Source organism: Pezoporus flaviventris, unplaced genomic scaffold (assembly GCF_033815535.1).
Source record: "Pezoporus flaviventris isolate CSIRO_AGI_PZ_B2104156 unplaced genomic scaffold, CSIRO_AGI_Pfla_v1 ptg000031l, whole genome shotgun sequence".
In the NCBI taxonomy this organism is placed as follows: Eukaryota; Metazoa; Chordata; class Aves; order Psittaciformes; family Psittacidae; genus Pezoporus; species Pezoporus flaviventris.
In genome coordinates, this window is record NW_026892579.1 from 55,688,988 (window position 1) to 55,708,433 (window position 19,446).

At 50.8% G+C, this 19,446-nt stretch overlaps 1 protein-coding gene across 1 annotated transcript in view; it reads right to left on the reverse strand.

Moving 5' to 3' along the window:
* Positions 1 to 11,959, reverse strand: part of RAB10 (RAB10, member RAS oncogene family) — a 49,662-nt gene extending 37,703 nt beyond the window's left edge. Inside the window, exon 1 of the mRNA XM_061461265.1 lies at positions 11,378 to 11,959. Within this exon, the coding sequence (XP_061317249.1) occupies positions 11,378 to 11,504 (127 nt within the window). The 5' untranslated portion in view covers positions 11,505 to 11,959. The remainder of the gene's footprint in view (positions 1 to 11,377) is intronic.
* Between the last annotated feature and the right edge of the window lie 7,487 nt (positions 11,960 to 19,446).

The following is a 19,446-nucleotide window of genomic DNA, read 5'->3' on the forward strand; positions in this document are numbered from 1 at the left end:
CTTACATTTCCAGGTCACACTAGCAGAGGAAAGACACTAAATACACTGAGACACCGCCACAGGTGAACAAGCCACACTAGAATTTCTAACTTCTACAAGCAAAGCTCAGGAGCTGGAGATTCTCCAGTTGCTTCCAAACAGATTCTGACACTCATTTACATAATGCAGTTACTAGAATATTTGGGAAGTGAAATCTTGTAATGCTTTATACACTTCACAGTATGTCTGAAGTTTTTCAAAGTCAATGCAGCTTTACTGGGGCCAGGTGGTGGATTTTCAAATGTTTTCTCTGGTGATACAGCCTGCCAGCTGCCTTTTCCAAATCACTGAAAAGAAAGAATATGCTTCTACTTACTGCTGGAAAACCAGGTTTTATAGACTCGTCAAATGGCTTGGGTTGGAAAAGACCTTAAAGATCATCTTGTCTGACACACCTGCCACGGGCAGGGACACCTTCCACTAGAGCAGTTTGCTCAAAAACCTGTCCAACCTGGCCTCTAACACTGTCAGGGATGGGGCAGCCACTTTTCCTTCATTACAAACAGAAAATACTACCATTATTTACGAAAGTATCCTAAGTCAAGCTATCCAGACTGTACCACAGCAGCAAGCAGTGCTGCTGCTGGCATTAGATGCACACTGACATTACTAAAGCACTCAGGCCTGCAGTCTGAGATGCTGTCTTAGCACCATTCCCATTTAAAAGAGGGCTGGAGATCAGCCGTGACCCAGCCCTTTCTGTGTAAAACTTTCACTGCAGAACTGCTGGGTAAGGACACATCTATTATTTCTTACATAGTCTCCAAAGAACAGCGTTGTGTCCAGAGTTAAATGTAGTATGCTCCAACTCTGAAGCTCCACTGCCTGTGCTACATTAGTACAATTCAGCGCATACTTAACTGAAGCAGTCACCACATGATTTACAGTATCTTCAGTTACTGAATAACCACTTATACTTCAATACCTCAGTCTCAGAAAAAGCTTTATTCACCATCAAGAAATACAGAGATTTCATGGAACCAAAGCACAGCAGCAGGTACTTCCCTTTGGTTTACACACATTCTAGGAATCCATTAGACAATTTCCACACCTCGAGCTATGTGGCACAGCGTGACCATGAACGGTCCTTCATCTCCCTACTCTTGGAGGAGATCAAGTATTGTAATACCAGATGTTTCTACCCAGCCTCTACATTCTCCAGCAGGTGAGAAGATAAATGGTAGTGCTGTCAGGCTAATTAGAAGGAAAAAAGAAAAAAAAGCTTGACCTTAAAAAAAAAAAAAAAAAGAAAGAAAAAAGAAGGCCTATTGCCACATATTGCCCAAAGGTGATACTTTATCAGTAAGCTTTATCACCTTTTTCAGCTATTACTGATACTGCGACACTCAAATTGAACTCACAGAAAGAGCCTGAGAAACAGGAATTACGCACATCTGAAAGGCTGGAAAAAGCTGGAGGAATGTCACACAACAGACCTAGACACAAAAGTTATTGTTACCCCAAACCATGGGCTTCTCCCAGGGCAGCACTGAAGGCTGTAAGACTTGTTTGGATTCTTCAGCTCGCTGTATACTGAAACAAGGTTAGCTATACCTCACCTGCAAGAAGAACAAAGCCTCAAGCTAGCACCTTGCCAACTTTCACCTCCAGTGAAAGAAAAGGCCTTGTGCCTCAAGATGCTGAGAATGGATGCTCACCTGCAAGGCACACAACAGACTCCCATTTCAGTTCTCATGGAATAAACCCATTTCCCAAGGCAAAAGTGGTCAGTCAGCAATGCCACCTTAGCAAAAGACCTGCTCTAGCTCCCACTATCCCACATCTATTCTGCAACAAAGCATCTCACCCCAATATTGAAATGGGCTATGTTAGAGAAGTAACATCAGGACCATGAAAACCTCATGAGGTTCAACAAGGACAAGTGCAAGGTCCTGCACCTGGATCTGGGTAATCCCAAGCACCCATACAGGCTGGGCAGAGACTGGATTGAGAGCAGCCCTGAGGAGAGGGACTTTGGGATGTTGGCTGACAAAGAAGCTCGACATGACCCAGCAGTATGCGCTTGAGCCCAGAAACCAACTGTGTCCTGGGCTGCATCACCAGCAGTGTGACCAGCAGGTTGAGGGAGGGGATTCAGAGAATCATAGAATAGTTTGGGTTGGAAGAGACCTTAAGATCATCCAGTTCCAACCCCGACCCCCGGCCATGGGCAGGGATGCCTCACACTAGACCATGTCACCCAAGTCTCTGTCCAACCTGGCCTTCAACACTGCCAAGGATGGATCATTCACCATTTCTTTAGGCAACCTGTTCCAGTGGCTCACTAGTCCCACAGTAAAGAACTTTTTCCTTATATCTAATCTGAACTTGCCCTGTTCAAATTTAAACCTACTACCCCTTATCCTATCACTACAGTCCCTGATGAAGAGCCCCTCTCCAACACTCTCACTGCTCTGCTCTCATGAGACACACACCCCCCACCCCGCAGTCCTGCATCCAGCTCTGGGTTTTTGGTCAGTCTGACAGCAGCTCTGACCCACACTGGTAATTGGGACCTCCAACCCAGGACCAACAGCAAGACTAAGGCTGTGGAGCATGGAGCTTGTGCTTCTAGCATCCCACAGCGAGGCCATGTTAACTTGGGCTGCCTTGGCTGTCTTCCAGAAATATTCTCATTACCCTAAGGACAGCAGTTTCATATCTCGCTGCATTTCTGTGCCAATCATGCAACCTCCTCCCCTGCAATTCTTTCCCCAGTACCCAGGTAGGATTTTCTCTGTTGTGACTTTCATCCATTGCTCCCTGACCCCAGCAGCAGTCTCCAGCAGCACTGCAGTGAACACCCAGGCCGCCACATCCCCCTGGTTCTCCAGCTGGGTCAAGGCCTCAAGTGAGATGGAACACAAGCCCTATGGCACATGGCTGCTACGCCGGCACAGTCTAACACTGCAGCAGTAGAGTCTGAGTCCACTTCCACGCAAACCTCCAGCATCTCTGCTCAATGAAGTAGAAATAAGAAGCCTCAGACCATCCAGAGAACTCTGATTTCTGGTCCATGCTGTTCCAGGCACACCAACACTGGATATAAATCCCAAGGAACTAGCCAGTAATTACCTGTTTTCATCAGAAACTTGAGTAGATAAAAATCAAACAACCACACACATTAAAAACCTGTTGCTTACTGTCAAGATCAAAAAGTTATGTTGAGATGAAAGCACTTCACAGTACATCTAGTGAAACTGAAGCATTAGTGGGATTTATTTAAACAATTAATCTACAATCTAAGCTTCCTTCAAGTGACAGAGGCGTGTGTATGCACTGCCTTCTTTGGATGGATGGAGTTTCTTATTTTCTTTCCCCCCATTACAAGAGCCCAGAGAGCCTGTGCAGACAGGTCAGCTTTTAACAAGATAGTTATGCTAGAGGAATCCTATTTCAGAAAACAGTAGCAAAAGGTTAAGATGTAGACTGAAGCAAGCCTTGGAAAGTGGGAAATTGAGGAACTGGGGACATCTAGATACTCCTACCAACATCTTCAAGTTTATTAAATTATCAAAGCTCAGACATTTACTGTAGATCTGCAGTAGCAGAACAATGTAGGAAGCGCAGCCACGTTAGTTACCCACAGGGAACTCAGCTGCTGGAGAAATTTGGTGGCGAGGAAGAATGGGTAACATGCCTGTGATTATAAGGGCAGGAGATGACACTTGGCACATGAACAGGTCCAATATCAGCAGGTTAATTTGGATGTCCAGATACCTAAAGTTACTTGAGAAGACTAAAATGATGGTGAAAGTCAAGACATAACCACCTCAGGGGGCAGAGTAACTTCTTTCGTGGGACCATTCAGTGAATGGTGCCGTGAAACACACATGAGTTCAATCCCATGAGCCACAGCTGAGACAACTTGAACAGACCAGTTATAATGAACCTTCCAACAGCCTCGTAAATCAAAAGACAGATAAGCAAGTGGTACTGCACCCTGACCTATAATGGGTGAGCCCCTGGAGTTACCACAGTACTACCTCTGTAACATCATCTTTCAAGGTTCTGAAGCTTAGACCTTGGGCCAACATGGAGCCCACTGAGGACAAAGTGGATTGCAGCCCTGTCAGACTGCAGTGCTAAAGGAACTCCCAGTACACAAAGCAGCACCCACATCAGACCCATGTTACCAGGAAGAGACTACTTCCAGCACTCCCCCAGTCCAACACTGCTTCAGCGTATCTAGTATCTGTAGAGCTGCATTAGTCCAAATATGACAGGACCAGTTTGAAAAGCATCCTCAAGAAAGAAGCTGTACAAGTATGGATGTCTGTGTAGGAATTACATGCTCAACAACAATCAAGCCAGCAGTCCTCTCTCTGAGAGCATTAAGTCAGAGTTTAGAAATGCAAGACACAAATGGGTATTTCTGCAAGTTATACAGATAAGACACAATCCCAATGGAAAAGAAAGCCCCGAGTAGTTTTAGCTACAGCACAGAACAAAAACATGCAGAGACTTTAGTTAAACCCACACAAAACTTCTAGTTAAACCCACGCCAGAAAGAAAAACCCACACAGTTAAGTTGTACCGAAACACTAAACATTCAAGACAACTTGCAGCAGCAGCTCTGGTCTCTTTCCCCAGGGCCAGACAGTGATTTCCCACAGCACAGGGAATTTGATAAGCTGGTTTTCCACAAAGGATTTCAGAAATACCTTACCCCCTCGCTAGGGTTACACAAAATCAACACAGACTGAAACCCTTCTCCATGTGTCATCAGAAGGTCACAAAGCAAAACAGGCACCAGTTGCTACAGCCAGGAGAATCCGTGTAACCTGCTTTCATCCAGCATCTTTCCTGGGCATTTCTCAACTCCAGGCAGGATGAAGTGCCCTGGCAGGAGCAGCCCACTCCCAGCCACCATCCTTCCCAAGATTCTCCAGCTCTCCCTCCACTGCACCACTAACAAGCAAGAACATGCTGCCTTTCCACAGCTCCAGAAAGGAGGAGCGCAGGAGCAAGTGGTTGCCACCGAAGGGTGGAAGCAGCCCACACCCTGCTCCTGAGGGCTGCCAGGAGCAGGTACAGCCAGCGTGGCCTGCCAAGACAAAACCCCGCACACGCAGCTCAGCTGGACTACAGGCAGCAACATCTGCCTAGCACAACCTAAAACAATCCTTCCTATCCCCTATGAAGTATTTATCAATAGACTCACAACCAATTCTCTAATTAAATATCAAGTTTAAGGGTAGAGAAGATTAAACCTGTTCTTAGGATAAAGAGAGAGGAGTAGCAGATTTTCTTTTGAAAAAGGTAAATCAAGAAGTCAAGAGGAAATCCCTTCTCTGTGCCCCTCAGTTGTACTTATCACTCAACAAGGTACTAAAAAGTAGTTCTTGGTTTCTTAAACCGAAGGCTGTACCCCTGCTTCACAGATCCTGAGCAGGTTTTCTGCCAACATCAACAGGCATTTCACATTTGGTCTTGTGAAATTCAAGAGCAGACCACGGATTATATGGACAGCCTGTCACAAGAAGCCACAGGCCTGCACTCTAAATCCGTAACACACTTTAACCTAGGAAATGTTAGTGACTTCATCCACTCTTTGTCACTTACTGTTGAAGCGACAGCTCAGTCTCCTCCTGGACATGGTGCTGGCTTAAGTGGAGCAGCCAACCTCCGCTCACTCCTTCCCATTTGTCTCCATATCTTTGGATCATACTTAGCACATTTAGGTAACAGCTGCCTATTAGTTTCAGTTGAACATAAATAGTGTGTCAGTGCAAGGACAAACAGAAAAAGGAGCAGCAGGGCTTCCGTGTCCTGTGCTGCCACTGCATGGGTATGTGCCCAAGGAAGGAGTTCAGCAGCCTGGTTCTCACCCTTCGACAACTGTTCTGGCCCTGACACAATGACAGCAGCAGCAGAGAGAGCAGCAAGACTAGGTTAGGGGCCATTTCATAATGGGAGCAGGGAACACTAGGGAAAAGCACTGCTGTCAAGCCCTTTGTTAGTGTGGAACAAACACCTTGAAGTGAATTTTCACAAGTATCCTCTCCATACCACCTATTCCAACGCTTCTATGTCCCCAGCTTCCCTCTGCATTATGCCAGTACAGATTTACATGGTAACCCAAGAAGCCAGATCAGGGAAGTGATCCAGCCCAGCTGAAAAAATACCAATGTTAAAAAAATTAGTTTCCAGCCCACCCAGTTCCTCAGCCTTCACCACACACTTCTCATCAGTGCTGTAAGGCACGTGCAAGCAGAACTGCTGCTTGTTAGCCATAGCCCTAGATAAAAAAAAAAAAAAAACAAGACAAACCCCAAACCTCCCTCAACCATAGCATACCATGCTGTAAATTCAATCCACTCTGCAGCCTTTCTCCTGGGTGCCTCAGAAGCCAGAGCTGAGGGGAACCACCCTCCTCAGGCCAAAGAACACTTGTTCAACCTCCAGCATCCAAGAGCAGAGGGGATTCCCAAGGTGAAGACCGCATCCAAAGCATTATGTCCATCACCCACCAAGGCATCCCCTTCAATTTTCTACTTGCATTCTGAATCTATTTGTGTTTTCCCCTCCAAAAACCACTCCATGAAGGCAGGTTTTACAGCTCAATTACCAGTATGTGGAAATGACTTCTGCATCTCTTGTTGCCTGGTTATTTCCAGACCCCATAGCATGGAAATGACCAAACAGAGGTTGAGGTCAGGGTTTTGCTGGGGGGGTGTGGTTTATTGGTTTGGGGTTTTTTCCTAACCCGTTTGCTCCACACCAGGAGTCAGACACAGGCTGAACCCACAGTCTGAGCAGAACATAAACCAAACTCAAAGTTGCTCACTGTCCCTACAAGATTTGAGGTAAAAAAAAGAATACAGGGAAAAAGCAAGCTGGTATGTCCAACTACTGTAGCATTACTTTTTTTTCTGACCCCAGAAACCACTTGTTTTTCAAACTTCATTGCAACCACCACACAGCTAACAGCATTTTCACAATTCAAAATATAATTTGCACCTAGTTTGTTTTCCCACAATCTACCAATTTTTTTCCCCTTTCTTTATCTGGGACTCCTTCCTTTCCAATATATCCCATAGTCCTCACAAGATCATAGAATGGTTTGGGTTGGAAGGGACCTTAGAGATCATCTAGTTCCAAACCCTCCACCACAGGCAAAGACACCTTCCACCAGACCAAGCAGCTCAAAGCCCCGTCCAACCTGGCCTTGAATACTTACGTCCTCAGCTTCCAAGTTAAAACGGAATATTTATTTATATGAGAAGTAACTTGTTTTATTTGCTATTTGTGTTATCTGATGATTGACTTTAAAAAACTTAACTGCTTAAATGTATTAGTATGCAATTACAAAGCAAGTGCTTAGCAACTCATAATCACTTCTAATAAAGGCCAAAGAAATAAAAAAAAGAAAAACAGATTTTAAACTATTAAAAATAGTTTTCTTACACCCTTGCATTTAAACCAACACGGTTTTGCACCCTCCTAACACAGCTTTGGCATCAAGACCTTGCTGTGTTGAGACCTCAAAACCCCACACTGCTTTCTCTCTGTCTGGATTTGTAGAGCTGCCGTCAGCATGAGCAAAGACAAGAAGCACAGAACACAGCCACACCTTGAGTACAGGTTAGATGCATGACAGCTTCACCTGCATCAGCAGCATTCAGAGGAAACCTCACCACGATCACCTACGCTTTGTTCTCTTGAGCACAGGACTAGAGGCAGTCAGATTTCATGGGAAAGCATATTTTGTGACTCATCTTTATTTGCATTTTACTTAGTCAAACAATAGCAATTATATGCTTGAGCCCAGTTTTGACATTCAAGCTTTCAGACAGCGATCCTGGCAAGGGCAGTCCTCTCTACCTGCCTGTGCTTAGGGAAAGGCCAGCACTTTACCTGCCCACTCTATAGAGCTTTCCAAAGCAAAGCATACCACTGAGCTCAGGCAGACCACTCTGCACTTCAAACTGTCATCAACTTGACACACTGAATGCCAATATAAAAATAAATTACTAAAAAAGATTAAGATATCAAGTATACCTTGACTGAAAGTTACTTATACTAGTATTCTTAACATGAAAAATAAAGGAAACCTGCTGGAAGCATGAGAGGCAGCAAATGAAGTACTCAAACTGGCAAAGAGAGGAAGCTAGGCAGCAGCCGATTAAGAGAAGCCTCCCAGGGAACAGCACCAGTGCCGAAACGAACAACCACCGACAGACTTGACCCAAGAATAAAGTATCCACAGAGCAAAACTGGAAAGTCAGCACAACTCCTAAAAAAAAAAAAAAAATAGACACCCTAAAAATTATTTTTGCACCACAGAATTATCAAAAAGTCATTAAAACTAAAAATGTTTTGTGATAACATTATGTCTTCTGAAATATATTCCCTTTCTACCCTGAAAACAGCAACACAGCACTTGAGGACAAGGCCCCTGCTCCCTCCAGGGAGGTTACAATGACTTAGGGATTCTTGCAGAAGAGCCATCAGGATATTTATAGTACCTCTAGGCAGGGTAATGAAACCGTTCACACGCACACCTCAGCACATCCAAAAGCTTAACTGCTGGTTTAGCAGGAAATATTGGACTGAAGTGATTCAAAGTCAAACGTGGAAGAGAACATACCAAATCACACATACAGTGAATTATACCCAAACTGTATTAAGCGTGGATCATGCTTAATCAGTTCTTAAAATGTGTGAAGATGAAAGTAACACGCAGGCTAGTTTCAACGTTCTTTGAGACCCTTTTCCTGTAACAACCAAACAGCCCCTGCTTATGGCCAGGAACACATTTTACATGCTCAGCTATCTCAGGTTCTTGGTGGAGCTCAGTGCAAACACAGAAGCATGAATCAGAGCTAACAAGCTACCAGGTTTGGTTTTGTTTTTTTTTCAAATGTAAGGAGAGATTCAGCCAGTCACCTTCAATGTCATCTACTGTGTACACAAGTGCTTTGGAAATAGCATTTCCTTGTTGCTACAGGTCAAAGACTCTGCCTGAGGTTTTTCCTGAAGCTCTCCGCTTCTGGCTGCAAATGTGGCCCAAGTTGTGTAGCTGCTGTGGTGGGATTCATTGCAGCAGGTCCCAGCAGGCAAAGCACCTTTCCACATTTCTGGACTGCCATTGCTGCAGCAGAGGAGAACCTGAGAAAGTCTAATCACTGTAGTTATCAGTGGCACTTTGAAATAGCATTACTTTCACACAGATTACTCAGTTGCTTTATTGTAACGACATGGAGAACAACCAGTGGACAGATATTTTAATGGAGGTCAGGATTCCTCCTTCATGGATGGGCTGTTTTTTAAAACGTGCCAATATAGAGTCTTCCTTTCAACTGACACTTCTTGCACAGGACACATTCCCAAGAGGTTTCCTCTTTAACCAGTTATTTCCAGAAGAACTAAGAAAACAATACATTTAAGATATATTTGGGAATGGAATTCAGCACCACACATAAAAATCTCTTTGTACCCCAAAATCTACTGAATTCCACTATGCAGACTCAAGTCTGACATGCTTCGACATGCCAACTAGCCACTGAGTGGTGCTCACCACCACCACAACTAGACACTTAGTTCAGAATCTAGGAAATAAGCTTGTCTGCCTGTCAGTCTACAAGCACTACAAACAATTTATGCACTCCAGAAATAAATATCCACTGGTCTAAATTGGTTTGACTATTCCAAAATGCTTCCAAACTCCGCACATGTACTCTTACTATGAAACCTGATGTTACTCTGCTTGAACACTCAACAACTGCAGTTAGACCAACCACTAATACTAATTACTCAATTATTAATTACTAAAAATTACTGGTCACTGAAAGCACAAGTTTTCTGGACAGAGAGCCGCCATACACCCGCTGACTTCTTAACTGAGACATTGACTATTTTTAACTTTGAGAATTGAAGTAAACCTTCCCAGCAAACTCGGAAAGCAACAAACACCATGTGATCCAGGCGGGAATTTGCCAGGCAAAGTTAAACTACGGCCACAGCAGCACAATAAATACAGCCTTCCTTAGCCAAGGTATGCAATGGTAAGAGACAAGATTAAGTGACTCTCATGTGCATCCCCCAGAACAATTAAGCAAATCAATGAGTTGAGACCCTAAGATCTTAGATCTCTTAGGCTACTGTGTTTTGACACTTAGCTGTCCCAAATATACTTTCCCTCACTTCAAAATACCCAAGGCTTGCTTAAGAGTATTTTTTACATCTCATAGACTGAGATGCAACTTTAGGATGACGTTTCGGCACTGATGAGGAAGTACACAGCAGTGCACACACACCTAGCACTAAGATTTACACTCTGTGTTTTCCTACCCTTGGTGAATGGCTGTAGGGCCAATCATTTAAGGGATTTATATCACGCACAAAAAGCCAGATCCAATTCAACCCTCTGCCAAAATTTTCTTTTATCCAGATGTAGGTATCTACACTCATTACACCAACGGGTACTGCAAGAATGAATGGAGGCATGAATTCTCTTAAATTGCCAGAGTCACTCACTGAGAAGGTTAGAAGCTGCTGACCTGAACTCTCCATCTGCAAAAGAAGATGGTGTTGAGAAAGAAAAACGCTGTAATAAACCTAGGGAGAAAGGACATTAGGTACGCAGCCTGTCTCACAGCAGACTAAATGGAAAGAGGAAAGCCTAGGGAAACACACAGCTCTCCTTCATGATGTCAAGAAAACTACCTTAACGAGAAGCTGCGCACCACTGAAAGGTCGCCTTTGACAGCAGCTCGCTCGCAGACAGGGAAGGACAGCTTTGTTGGGTGAGGAAACTGACTCCACCCACGAGCATGATCATTTCTGCTAAGACACATCAATAGCAGTGAAGACACTGTGCAGGGATGGTCACCCCACCGCCCTCACAGGGGCTGAGGATGAGCCGGTGATGGAAGGAACCAGGTGGGCCCTCGCTGGGAGCTGGCAGAGCATGTGGGGACAGGCTGCCAGCATGCCCCAAGGGAGGTCGCTGGGGCCACCGGGAAAACTGCTGCACCCGACTGTGGAGAGAAACCAAATCCTTTCTCCCTGCAGCAGAGGCGAAGCCGGCGTCGGGTGTGACCAGGGCGAGGATTCTGCGTCGACAGCAAGAGCAAGGAGGAGAAAGGGTGGGGACAGGGGGTCCCCGGGGACACCAGGACACAAGGGGAGGATCCCACAAAATACCACAGAACCCCAGGTTAGAGGGGACCTCAAGGATCCTCCGTCCAACCTTTAAAACACGACCGAGAGCTGAGAGGCAGGGCACAGAGAACAGGGTAAAGCCCCGGGCAGGCGCCCACCACGGTGGAAAGAGGGAGGCCGGCCGCGGGGAACCGGACCCCAAGGGAGGGGGGCAGCGAGCTGCACTGACCGATGGTGGAGATGAAGGTGGTGTTGAAGGCATCGTCGGAGAAGCGGAAGAGCACGCAGGTCTTGCCGACCCCCGAGTCCCCGATGAGGAGCAGCTTGAAGAGCAGGTCGTAGGTTTTCTTCGCCATGGGGAGGCGCGGCGGCCACCGCCGCCCGCTCCGGCCCCCCGCTCACCCCCTCGCCTTCACCGGGCGCCCCCGCCGCGGGTCCGCCCGCCCACCCCGGCCGGTAGCAACGGCCGCGCCGCTCGCGAGGGCGGCGGCGAAGGAGGACGAGGAGGGGGCCCACAAAATGGCTTCCTGTCGCGGGGCGGCCCCAGAGCCTGGCGCGTTCCCCGCGCCGCCACGGGCCCGCTGCTCCTCACAGGGAGGCGGCGGCGCCCGGACTCATAACCCCGCGGTGCGGTGCGGTGCGGTGCGGCTCGGCTCGTCCCGGCGCGGCTTCCCCGGACGGCGGCAGCTCCCCACAGCCACTGACCGAGGCTGCGCGGGCGCGCCGCTCGGTAACCGCGCAGGCCTCCGGGCGGGGGCGCGCACGCCCTGACGTCAGCACGCACACGCACCCCCGGTGGCAGTAAGGCCGCAAAGGAGGAACACAAGGGCTGGCAGCGCGCGCCCCCGCGAGGTGACGTCACCCGCGCGCGCGGCCGCGAGCCGGGGGCGGAGCCTGTGGGGGCGGTGCCCCGCCTTCCCACCCTAGCTCCGGCGGGCCGGCGGAAGTCCCGCCTCCTCGCCTTCCTCGCCGAGCTCCCATTGGCTACACCGGCCTGCCAGTCTCGCCTCCTCCCGGGGGGTGACATCAGAGGGCGAGTGGGGTGTAAAGGAGCAGGGCAGGAGCGCGGGGCGGGGGCTGCCCCCTGGCGGTGGGTGCCTGTGGGGGTCACCGCGCCCCGGCAGCCCTTTCCTCAGGGGTGCCCCGGGGCATCTGGCGGCCTCCGTGGCCCGGGACCCTTCAGTCCCAGCCCAGCCTCACCGCAGAGCCGGGGGCGCTGCTGCCGGGCCCCTGCGCACGACAACCCGTGAGCAGCTGCAGCCAGGCCCTGTGCTGAGTTGTGTTCCATCAGCAGCCTTGTGCAGGCTCTGCCAGAAACGGGGGTGAAAACCAGGCTGTCCCAGGGGCTGGCAGGGAGCACTTGGGGCCATGGTGTGTTACGGACACAGGCAGCCGCATGGCGAGGGCCGGCCGCGCGGGGGTTTGGTCACAACTCCCACTGTCACTGTGCAGCAAGGCAGTGCCACCAGAGCCCAGCTGCTGAAGCCACACGAGATGGCCCCATAGGCAGGGGCTGCCACAGACCTCAGTGCTTCAGCGTGGGGAGGAGCAGCCCTTGCCGAGCCCACGCTGTCCCGCGGTGCCATCCAGCACGCTGCCAATTGCTTTTTGCTTACATAATTAAGTGTTCCGCAATCAGTGGTTTCCCACTGTTTGCAGAATGAGTTGCCTCAAAAGGTTTAATGGGAGTCGCGTCTCTCCCGCCCAGCGCTTCCCGAAGCACAGTTTATCACAGCTCTGAAGGCAAACACGCAGGTTTCTTCCCTTTGTGTTTTGATTTCTCCGCCTTCACAGCTCCTGCTTGCAGGCACACGGGTGGGGGGGACCAAGCCTCCATCTCAAGAAGCCTTGAACTCTGTCAGTGGGTTCTCTCCGGGAGCTGACACAGCAGGGCGGGAGTTTGTGGCTTCACAGCGAAGGTTTATTTTTAGCACTTTGCTGGATCAGTTTAAGGGCACCATGTGAAATGCTTCCTGTTCGCAACTGGGCAGATAAGGAAATAACTGCTGGTACCCGTGGAGAGCTCTGCAGCGAGGGCACTGCCATGGGTACCAAGTGGGGCCCAATGGGCAGGCAGCTTCCAGCCACTCCCCAAAGGTGAGCACAAGCACATCGCTAGGTGTTTGCCCTACTGCTTACGATATCCTTTTGTCCTAAAGAGCTTGTTCATGGGCTTCAAAGGAGTTTACCTCTTAGGATCCTAGGGAGGAAGCCGTATGAAGTCACACATTTCCACACTGCAAACAAGACGAAGTATTTTCTGTGTGGTGTCTAAGACTGGCCCTGAGTTAAATGTTACCCCCGCAGGAACCAGTCCCAAGGAGACACCCCCATCAAGGACAAGGGCACCCTTGCTCTGGGTTGCTTGGTGGGATCCTCATTGGGAGACCATCACCGCAGCGCTGGTCAATTCGGAGATGTCCAGTGAGAGGTGGTGCGGTTCTCACAGCTCTCCCTACCACATCATCACAAGGTTCTTCTGTCCTGATCTCAGGAGGGCACCGATGTGATGTGAGAGGGATAATCACTGAATTAGGAAGAATGGGGTGGAAGGGAACAACCTCTTCCTGGCTGTCAGAGCCCACTTGCCAGGAGCACTGAGCAGCAGGAGTTGCAACACCACGCCGCAGATACGTGCCCTCCAGATCTCACTGCGGGCAGGGGAAAAGTGAATCACAAGGAGCGAGTTGCGCAACAGTTTGGGAAGGTTTGCCTGGGGAGAGCGGTGATGTGCCGGGCTGGCTGGTTACTCAAATCCTCTCACAGAGCAGGGCCCAGCCCTTGGTGTGCGCAGGGATGGAAGAGATCTTTGTCATCCAGGAGGCATCAGCAGCCACAGAGAACAAGCAGCTTTGTTTTCGCCAACTCCTCCCCCAGCCAGGGCAGGGACAAGAGCCCCACTGCTCAGCTGCAGGCACAGGTCGGGGTGTCTGAGGAGCTTCTGCTCCATTTCTTGTTCCTGACCTTGAGGGATGAGCTCCCATGGAGCCCTCTGGCACAGACCCTCCCAGCCCTTGGTCACCTCTAGCTCCCACTTCAGGAATAGCTGTAATCCAAAGCTTATGCAAGGACTAGAATCCTGACAGAGGTGACAGTAACAGCCTCAGATGCTCAGGAGGTTAACTGAGGAGGAGCAGGAAAGGGGCTGAAGTTGCTTTACCTGGTGCCATGCGACATTATCCCCTTAGCAGCAGTTACCACAGCACTCTCCATGCTGCGACTACCCAGGCACCAGAAGGGGAGCTCTGAGCTGCAGCCACCCCTCTGCAGGCGCATCAGTGGCCAGCTGCCTGTGTGATTTCGCTGTTGTTATGAAGGAAGGGGAACTCTAAATTAATACCAAACCATACCCAGGAGCTGGGTGAGACACCCCTGGAGAACCTCATGTAAGAAATAAGCTTTGGCAGAAGGATGAATTCCTGAGGAGGGGAAGTAAAAGTGATGCTTTTCTCCTTTGCAGATACTTGCATATATGCTGTTGGGTCTCACCAGGCTCCCCAGACACCCTCCTGCCTCCAGCTGATCTGTACAGGCAGGCCAAGCAGCTTCTGATACAGCTGTTCGGCAGCAGCAGGACATGCCAATGCTTGGAGCACCTCCTACCACCACTGCTGGTGAAGTCAGACTTTCACCGTTTTGGATCACACGTCCCTGCCTCCTACCACACCTACCTCCCAGGCAGGGCTGTAGTAGACAACCAGAGAATAACAGAAGCAAGAAAGGCAGCTCCACATTGCTGAAATGGGAACCCTCTCCCCCATTTTCTGTTTTATCTGGCACTACCCCACTGAGAGCAGGACTTGATCAGCACTTCCAGGCAGCAGGGAAGATGGAAAGGTCACGCAAGGCTCAGAACCTTTGGCAAAGGGCTCGATGTACCAGGCACATCTCATTTCTGCACAGTCACCTCAGCTTGGCTTCTGGCGAGGCAGTGCCAGCACAGGCAGCTCAGAAGGGCTCCCAGCGCATTTGGATATGTCCAAGGAGCTTTCTACCCTCGCTGCTGCCCAGTCCAGCTCCATGCAGTGTGATGGGGAAGACCTGCTGGCAATGTGACAGGCCAGACCTCCACCACGCGACAGGACAGACCTTGGCCATGCACTCGCAGGGGCTCTTTCCCTGCATTTTATGCTGGAGGACCTCGATCTTCCTGTGCTTCTGCCCCCTCCAAGAGGCTCAGCCCCTCTGCCTATTGCCAAAAGTTTCTGTTTTCTGGCCACAGCATCACTTGCTTGTGCTGGGTCATGATCCCACCCTACCACCGAGCGGGGGAAGAAGCTCCGCATTGTTGTCATCAGTGCTTTGCAGAGCCAGTCACTGCCTTGTTTTCTAAGGGTTTTCACCAGGCAGCAGAGCAGTGATTAGAACAAGGGGCTGAGAAGCAGCGATTGCTGGCTCACTGCTGCTGCTGAATGACGCTTTGACCTCTGGCAAGTAGCAGCACCACTTCCTCCGGTGCCCGGGGACTCGCTGGCGCAGAGTACACCACCCCCTATTCCTTATTCCTTGAGATCACTGAATGAAGGACTCCCTAGAAGAACGTTACAAAGGAAGATGAAGCATTAGTCCCTGGATCTGTGTAGAAAAGGGCCTGCCCCACATGCACTGAGGGTTTATTCTGCTTACAGGAGGGTTTGGAGGGATCCCAGGGAGAGCGTGGGAACACCCCAGTGCATTTGTTGAGCGCTGTACAACCAGAGCTCTGCCTCTTTCAATTACATCTTGCCAGCAGATTATTAAATCCTTTAATCTCTGAGCAATGATGCTGATCTAGTTGTCTTACAGCCATTGCTCACACCACATCTGTTGAAAACCCAGATCTGAGATAAAAGCCTGAAGCTTCCCACATGGTTGCCAGCCATCCCTTTCCCCCCCTCTCTCAGCTCTTGTGGGACAACAGCAGAAGTGGGAAGCGGGACAGTGGGGCACAGCCTGGAGGCTGAAGGACATCAGCAAGTGGCCACAGAGTTTCCCCAGGTCACACAGGACTCAGGGACACAGCTCTGGGGCTGTAGACAGGGCACATATGGCACGTGTAGGCTTGCTTTCAGCCTGCAGCCCCTGAAGCTGGGCAGGGCTGCAGCTCCTTCTAGCCCGGTATTAGCATGACCAGAGATCAGTGAAGTGGCACAAGATGCCGCAAAGCCATCCAGGATCTCAATAGGATTCATCCTCTGAGTTCACATCAGATGGTTTTCTCCACAAGGGCAGCCCCGGGGCCTGCAGGAGAGGCAGCATTTTGCAGTGGCATTTGTTCCTCATCCCCCATTCATCAGGAGGTGCATTTCATCACTCGGCTGTTTTAAGTGTCTGGGGGTCATGTGAAAAACGGGATGTTTCCTTTAACAATGTGCATGTGGATGGGAAGAGGTTGGAGCTCTGCACCCCAAGCTGGCTCCTGTACTGCTGCCACCGTCTAATTATAGAGGAGTCAGCTGCCGGCAAACTGATCCATCCTAAATCCAGGCTTAGTATGTGTGGTGCTTACCCCTCCAGCTCCCCAGCCCTTTCAGTTTGGGGTAAATCTTGCACCAGTGCAGTTCCCTTGCTGCCTTCCCAGGTTGCTGTGGGTGCTCCTGCCCTTTCCCTGCCCTCCTGTGTCATGCCTGAGCAGTCTCTGCTGCCCTATGAACACTCAGGTCGAGGTCCAAAAAAGCCAGAAAACCTCTGATCTCAGCCCAAAGGGTGGCCAGAGCCTGGGGCTGCAGCCGCTCGACACCGGGGATGCTCCCAGCAGCCACCAGCACGTCCCCCTCAGCGGAGTTCACCTTCCCCAGCTCTCCAGCACCGGCCTCTGCTTGCACTGCCTCTTCCGTAGCTGCCAGGAGGTGGAGGCAGCCTGGTCCTGCCTACAGATTCTATAGAGGATGAACAGGAGCCAGTTCTGCCTTCAGGCCCTGTACAGGGAACCTGGCTCACTGGATCTGGGGTGTCCGGGCAGGGAAGCATGCATTTCCAGCACTGGTCAGGAGAGTTTAGCAGAAGCTGGAGGCTTATTCCCAGATGACTTTGCAGAAGTTGCATGGTCAGACACATCTCTCACGTCACAGAAAAACAGAAAGGTGTTCCATGCTGAAAGGGGAGACATGCTGGGGGTGGCAGCTTGCCCTGGAATTTGGAATGGGTGGCTCCTCAGCACCTTCCATGCTCCCGGGCAGTGCCAGGAAGAGAGTGCTGCTTCACAAGCTCACCTGGCACATCGAAACAGGGACACACAGGGGAAGCCTGGAGTGTCTAGCAGATGAGGAATACCACAAGCAGATGGGATTACGGCAAAGCTGAACTGCAAAACTGCCACAGAGGAAGGAAACAGGGAAAGAAATCCAGTGGATCTCTGGGAATGCTGATGAGCTGATGTTGGGGGAAAGCAGCAAAATGCCTCCTGGACACACACACACACACACACCAAGTCCCTTTCCCTGTGTAGAAGCCAAGAGAAGAAGGCAAGAAGGACCATTGGTGGGGGTCAAGCAAAAGTGTCCAGTCTGCTGGGACAGCATCATGCAGGGACATATCCTTTCCTCCCCAGGAGGACAGGTTTTCCTCCAGGGCTGGTCCAGCCAATACCAGTACCAGTTACTCAAACTCAAGAAAAAACCTGAGGAATGTCAACCCAGTGCTATGAGCACAGAGATCGTTGTCCCTGCTCCCAGCCCGTGATCTTCTCTATGTCCCTGCAACAGCATCCACAGAAGCCGAGGTCCCCACGGGGCTGTTAATGCCTCCTGGGACCCCACCGGCTGTGGCAGGCTCTGTCCAAAGGATGCTCATTGAGCCCCAGCACCATTTCCTGGTGGCAGCCGGGTTAGGAGGGTTTTGGCAGTGAGCCTCACTGAGCAGCACCAGGACCTAGGAATGAGGGACAATGGGGATGATGAGGAGGTGAGTGGAGGTGGAGGCCAAGTTCTGGAAGCTTTGAGATAACCTTGAACAAGGTTTTGGCTGGAGGGAGCTGGTGGCACTGGCCAGCTGTGCACCTGATGCATCCAGGGGCTGAGCACTGACTGCCCATGGGGAAATGGGGCTGTCGGTGGCTCAGGAGAGCTACTGCACCAGGACACATGGGGTACATCCCAGCACAGCCCTGGCACCCTTTCCCTTTGGTCACAACCCCGGCAGAGAGCCTGAGGTGGCCCAACCACCCCAGGGACCACTGAGCTGAAGGAGATGGGATGGGACCACAGGGTCCCATGGGTGGCAGAACCTCACCACCAGCACCGGCACTGGGTGTCTCTTCCCTCCCACATCCGCCTGGCGAGGCAGCCAGGGAAACCCGAGAGGCTGAGGCAGACCATGGGAAAGGCATCTCAAGGTCTCCTGCTGCCCTGCTGCCAGAACCCGGCCCAGACAGGGCCCTGCTGCCTGTCCACCCTCACTGCCCCGCTGCTGCCATGCCATGGATGTCGAGCTGGAGGGCTCTCCATCACTGCCACCCGCATCAGCACAGCCTCTGGACTCACTGCAGGTGACAGTGGTGTGATTTGGCTGGAGCTGCTGCCGGAAACCTTCTTGGCTTGGCTGGGCTTCCCTCCCATGCCTCATTAATTCCTTAACAACTCTGGCCCGTGGCTTTGCCAAGTCTGGGCAGCCCTGGATCCCCTGGCCCCAGGAGATGCCTCACCCCGGGGGGCTGTCCCAGGATGAGGATGTTGGGTTTCCCAGCAGCTGGGGGGTACATGGGGCCACAGCCCCCCCCGGTTTCCCCCAGCCACCCGTGAGATCTGGGAATTGGCTTGTTTGGCATTTTCCAGCATTTTTTCGAGCTCAGAACGTCTCCCTGGAGCAAAGCTTGGCTGTGTTTCCATGGGAGTGTGGGGGACTCAGGCTCTTCCCATCTCATTTCATGATGGCTGCCAGCACAGCTCCCCTAGCATGGCTAGAAAAGGGCAACAGCCACCCATACTGGGGTCCTTGCCCCTGGCCACATGGGAAGCCCCCCACCTTGTTCCACAGTGATCCAGGAGACCTGGCATGGGCAGGGTCAGGGGGCCTGTGAAGCATCACAATGGAAAAACCAAAGGGAAACTGCCCACAGTGCCCCTCCGCTCATTGCTCGGGGGCTGGCGACCACTGGCAGGCAGGATGTGGCAAGGTCCTGGATGGCAGGGATGGTACAGTGTCCAGGGGGTGCTAGTGTGTCCCAAAGATGGCTGTGGTGTCCCACAGATGTCCAAAGCATCCCACGGTTATCAATGTCCATGTGGTGGCTGCAGTGGTGACCACGGTGGCCCAGGAATTGCCATAATGTTGCAGAGTCAGCCACAGTGTCCCAGCGTGGCTGCGGTGTCCCTGGAGTGA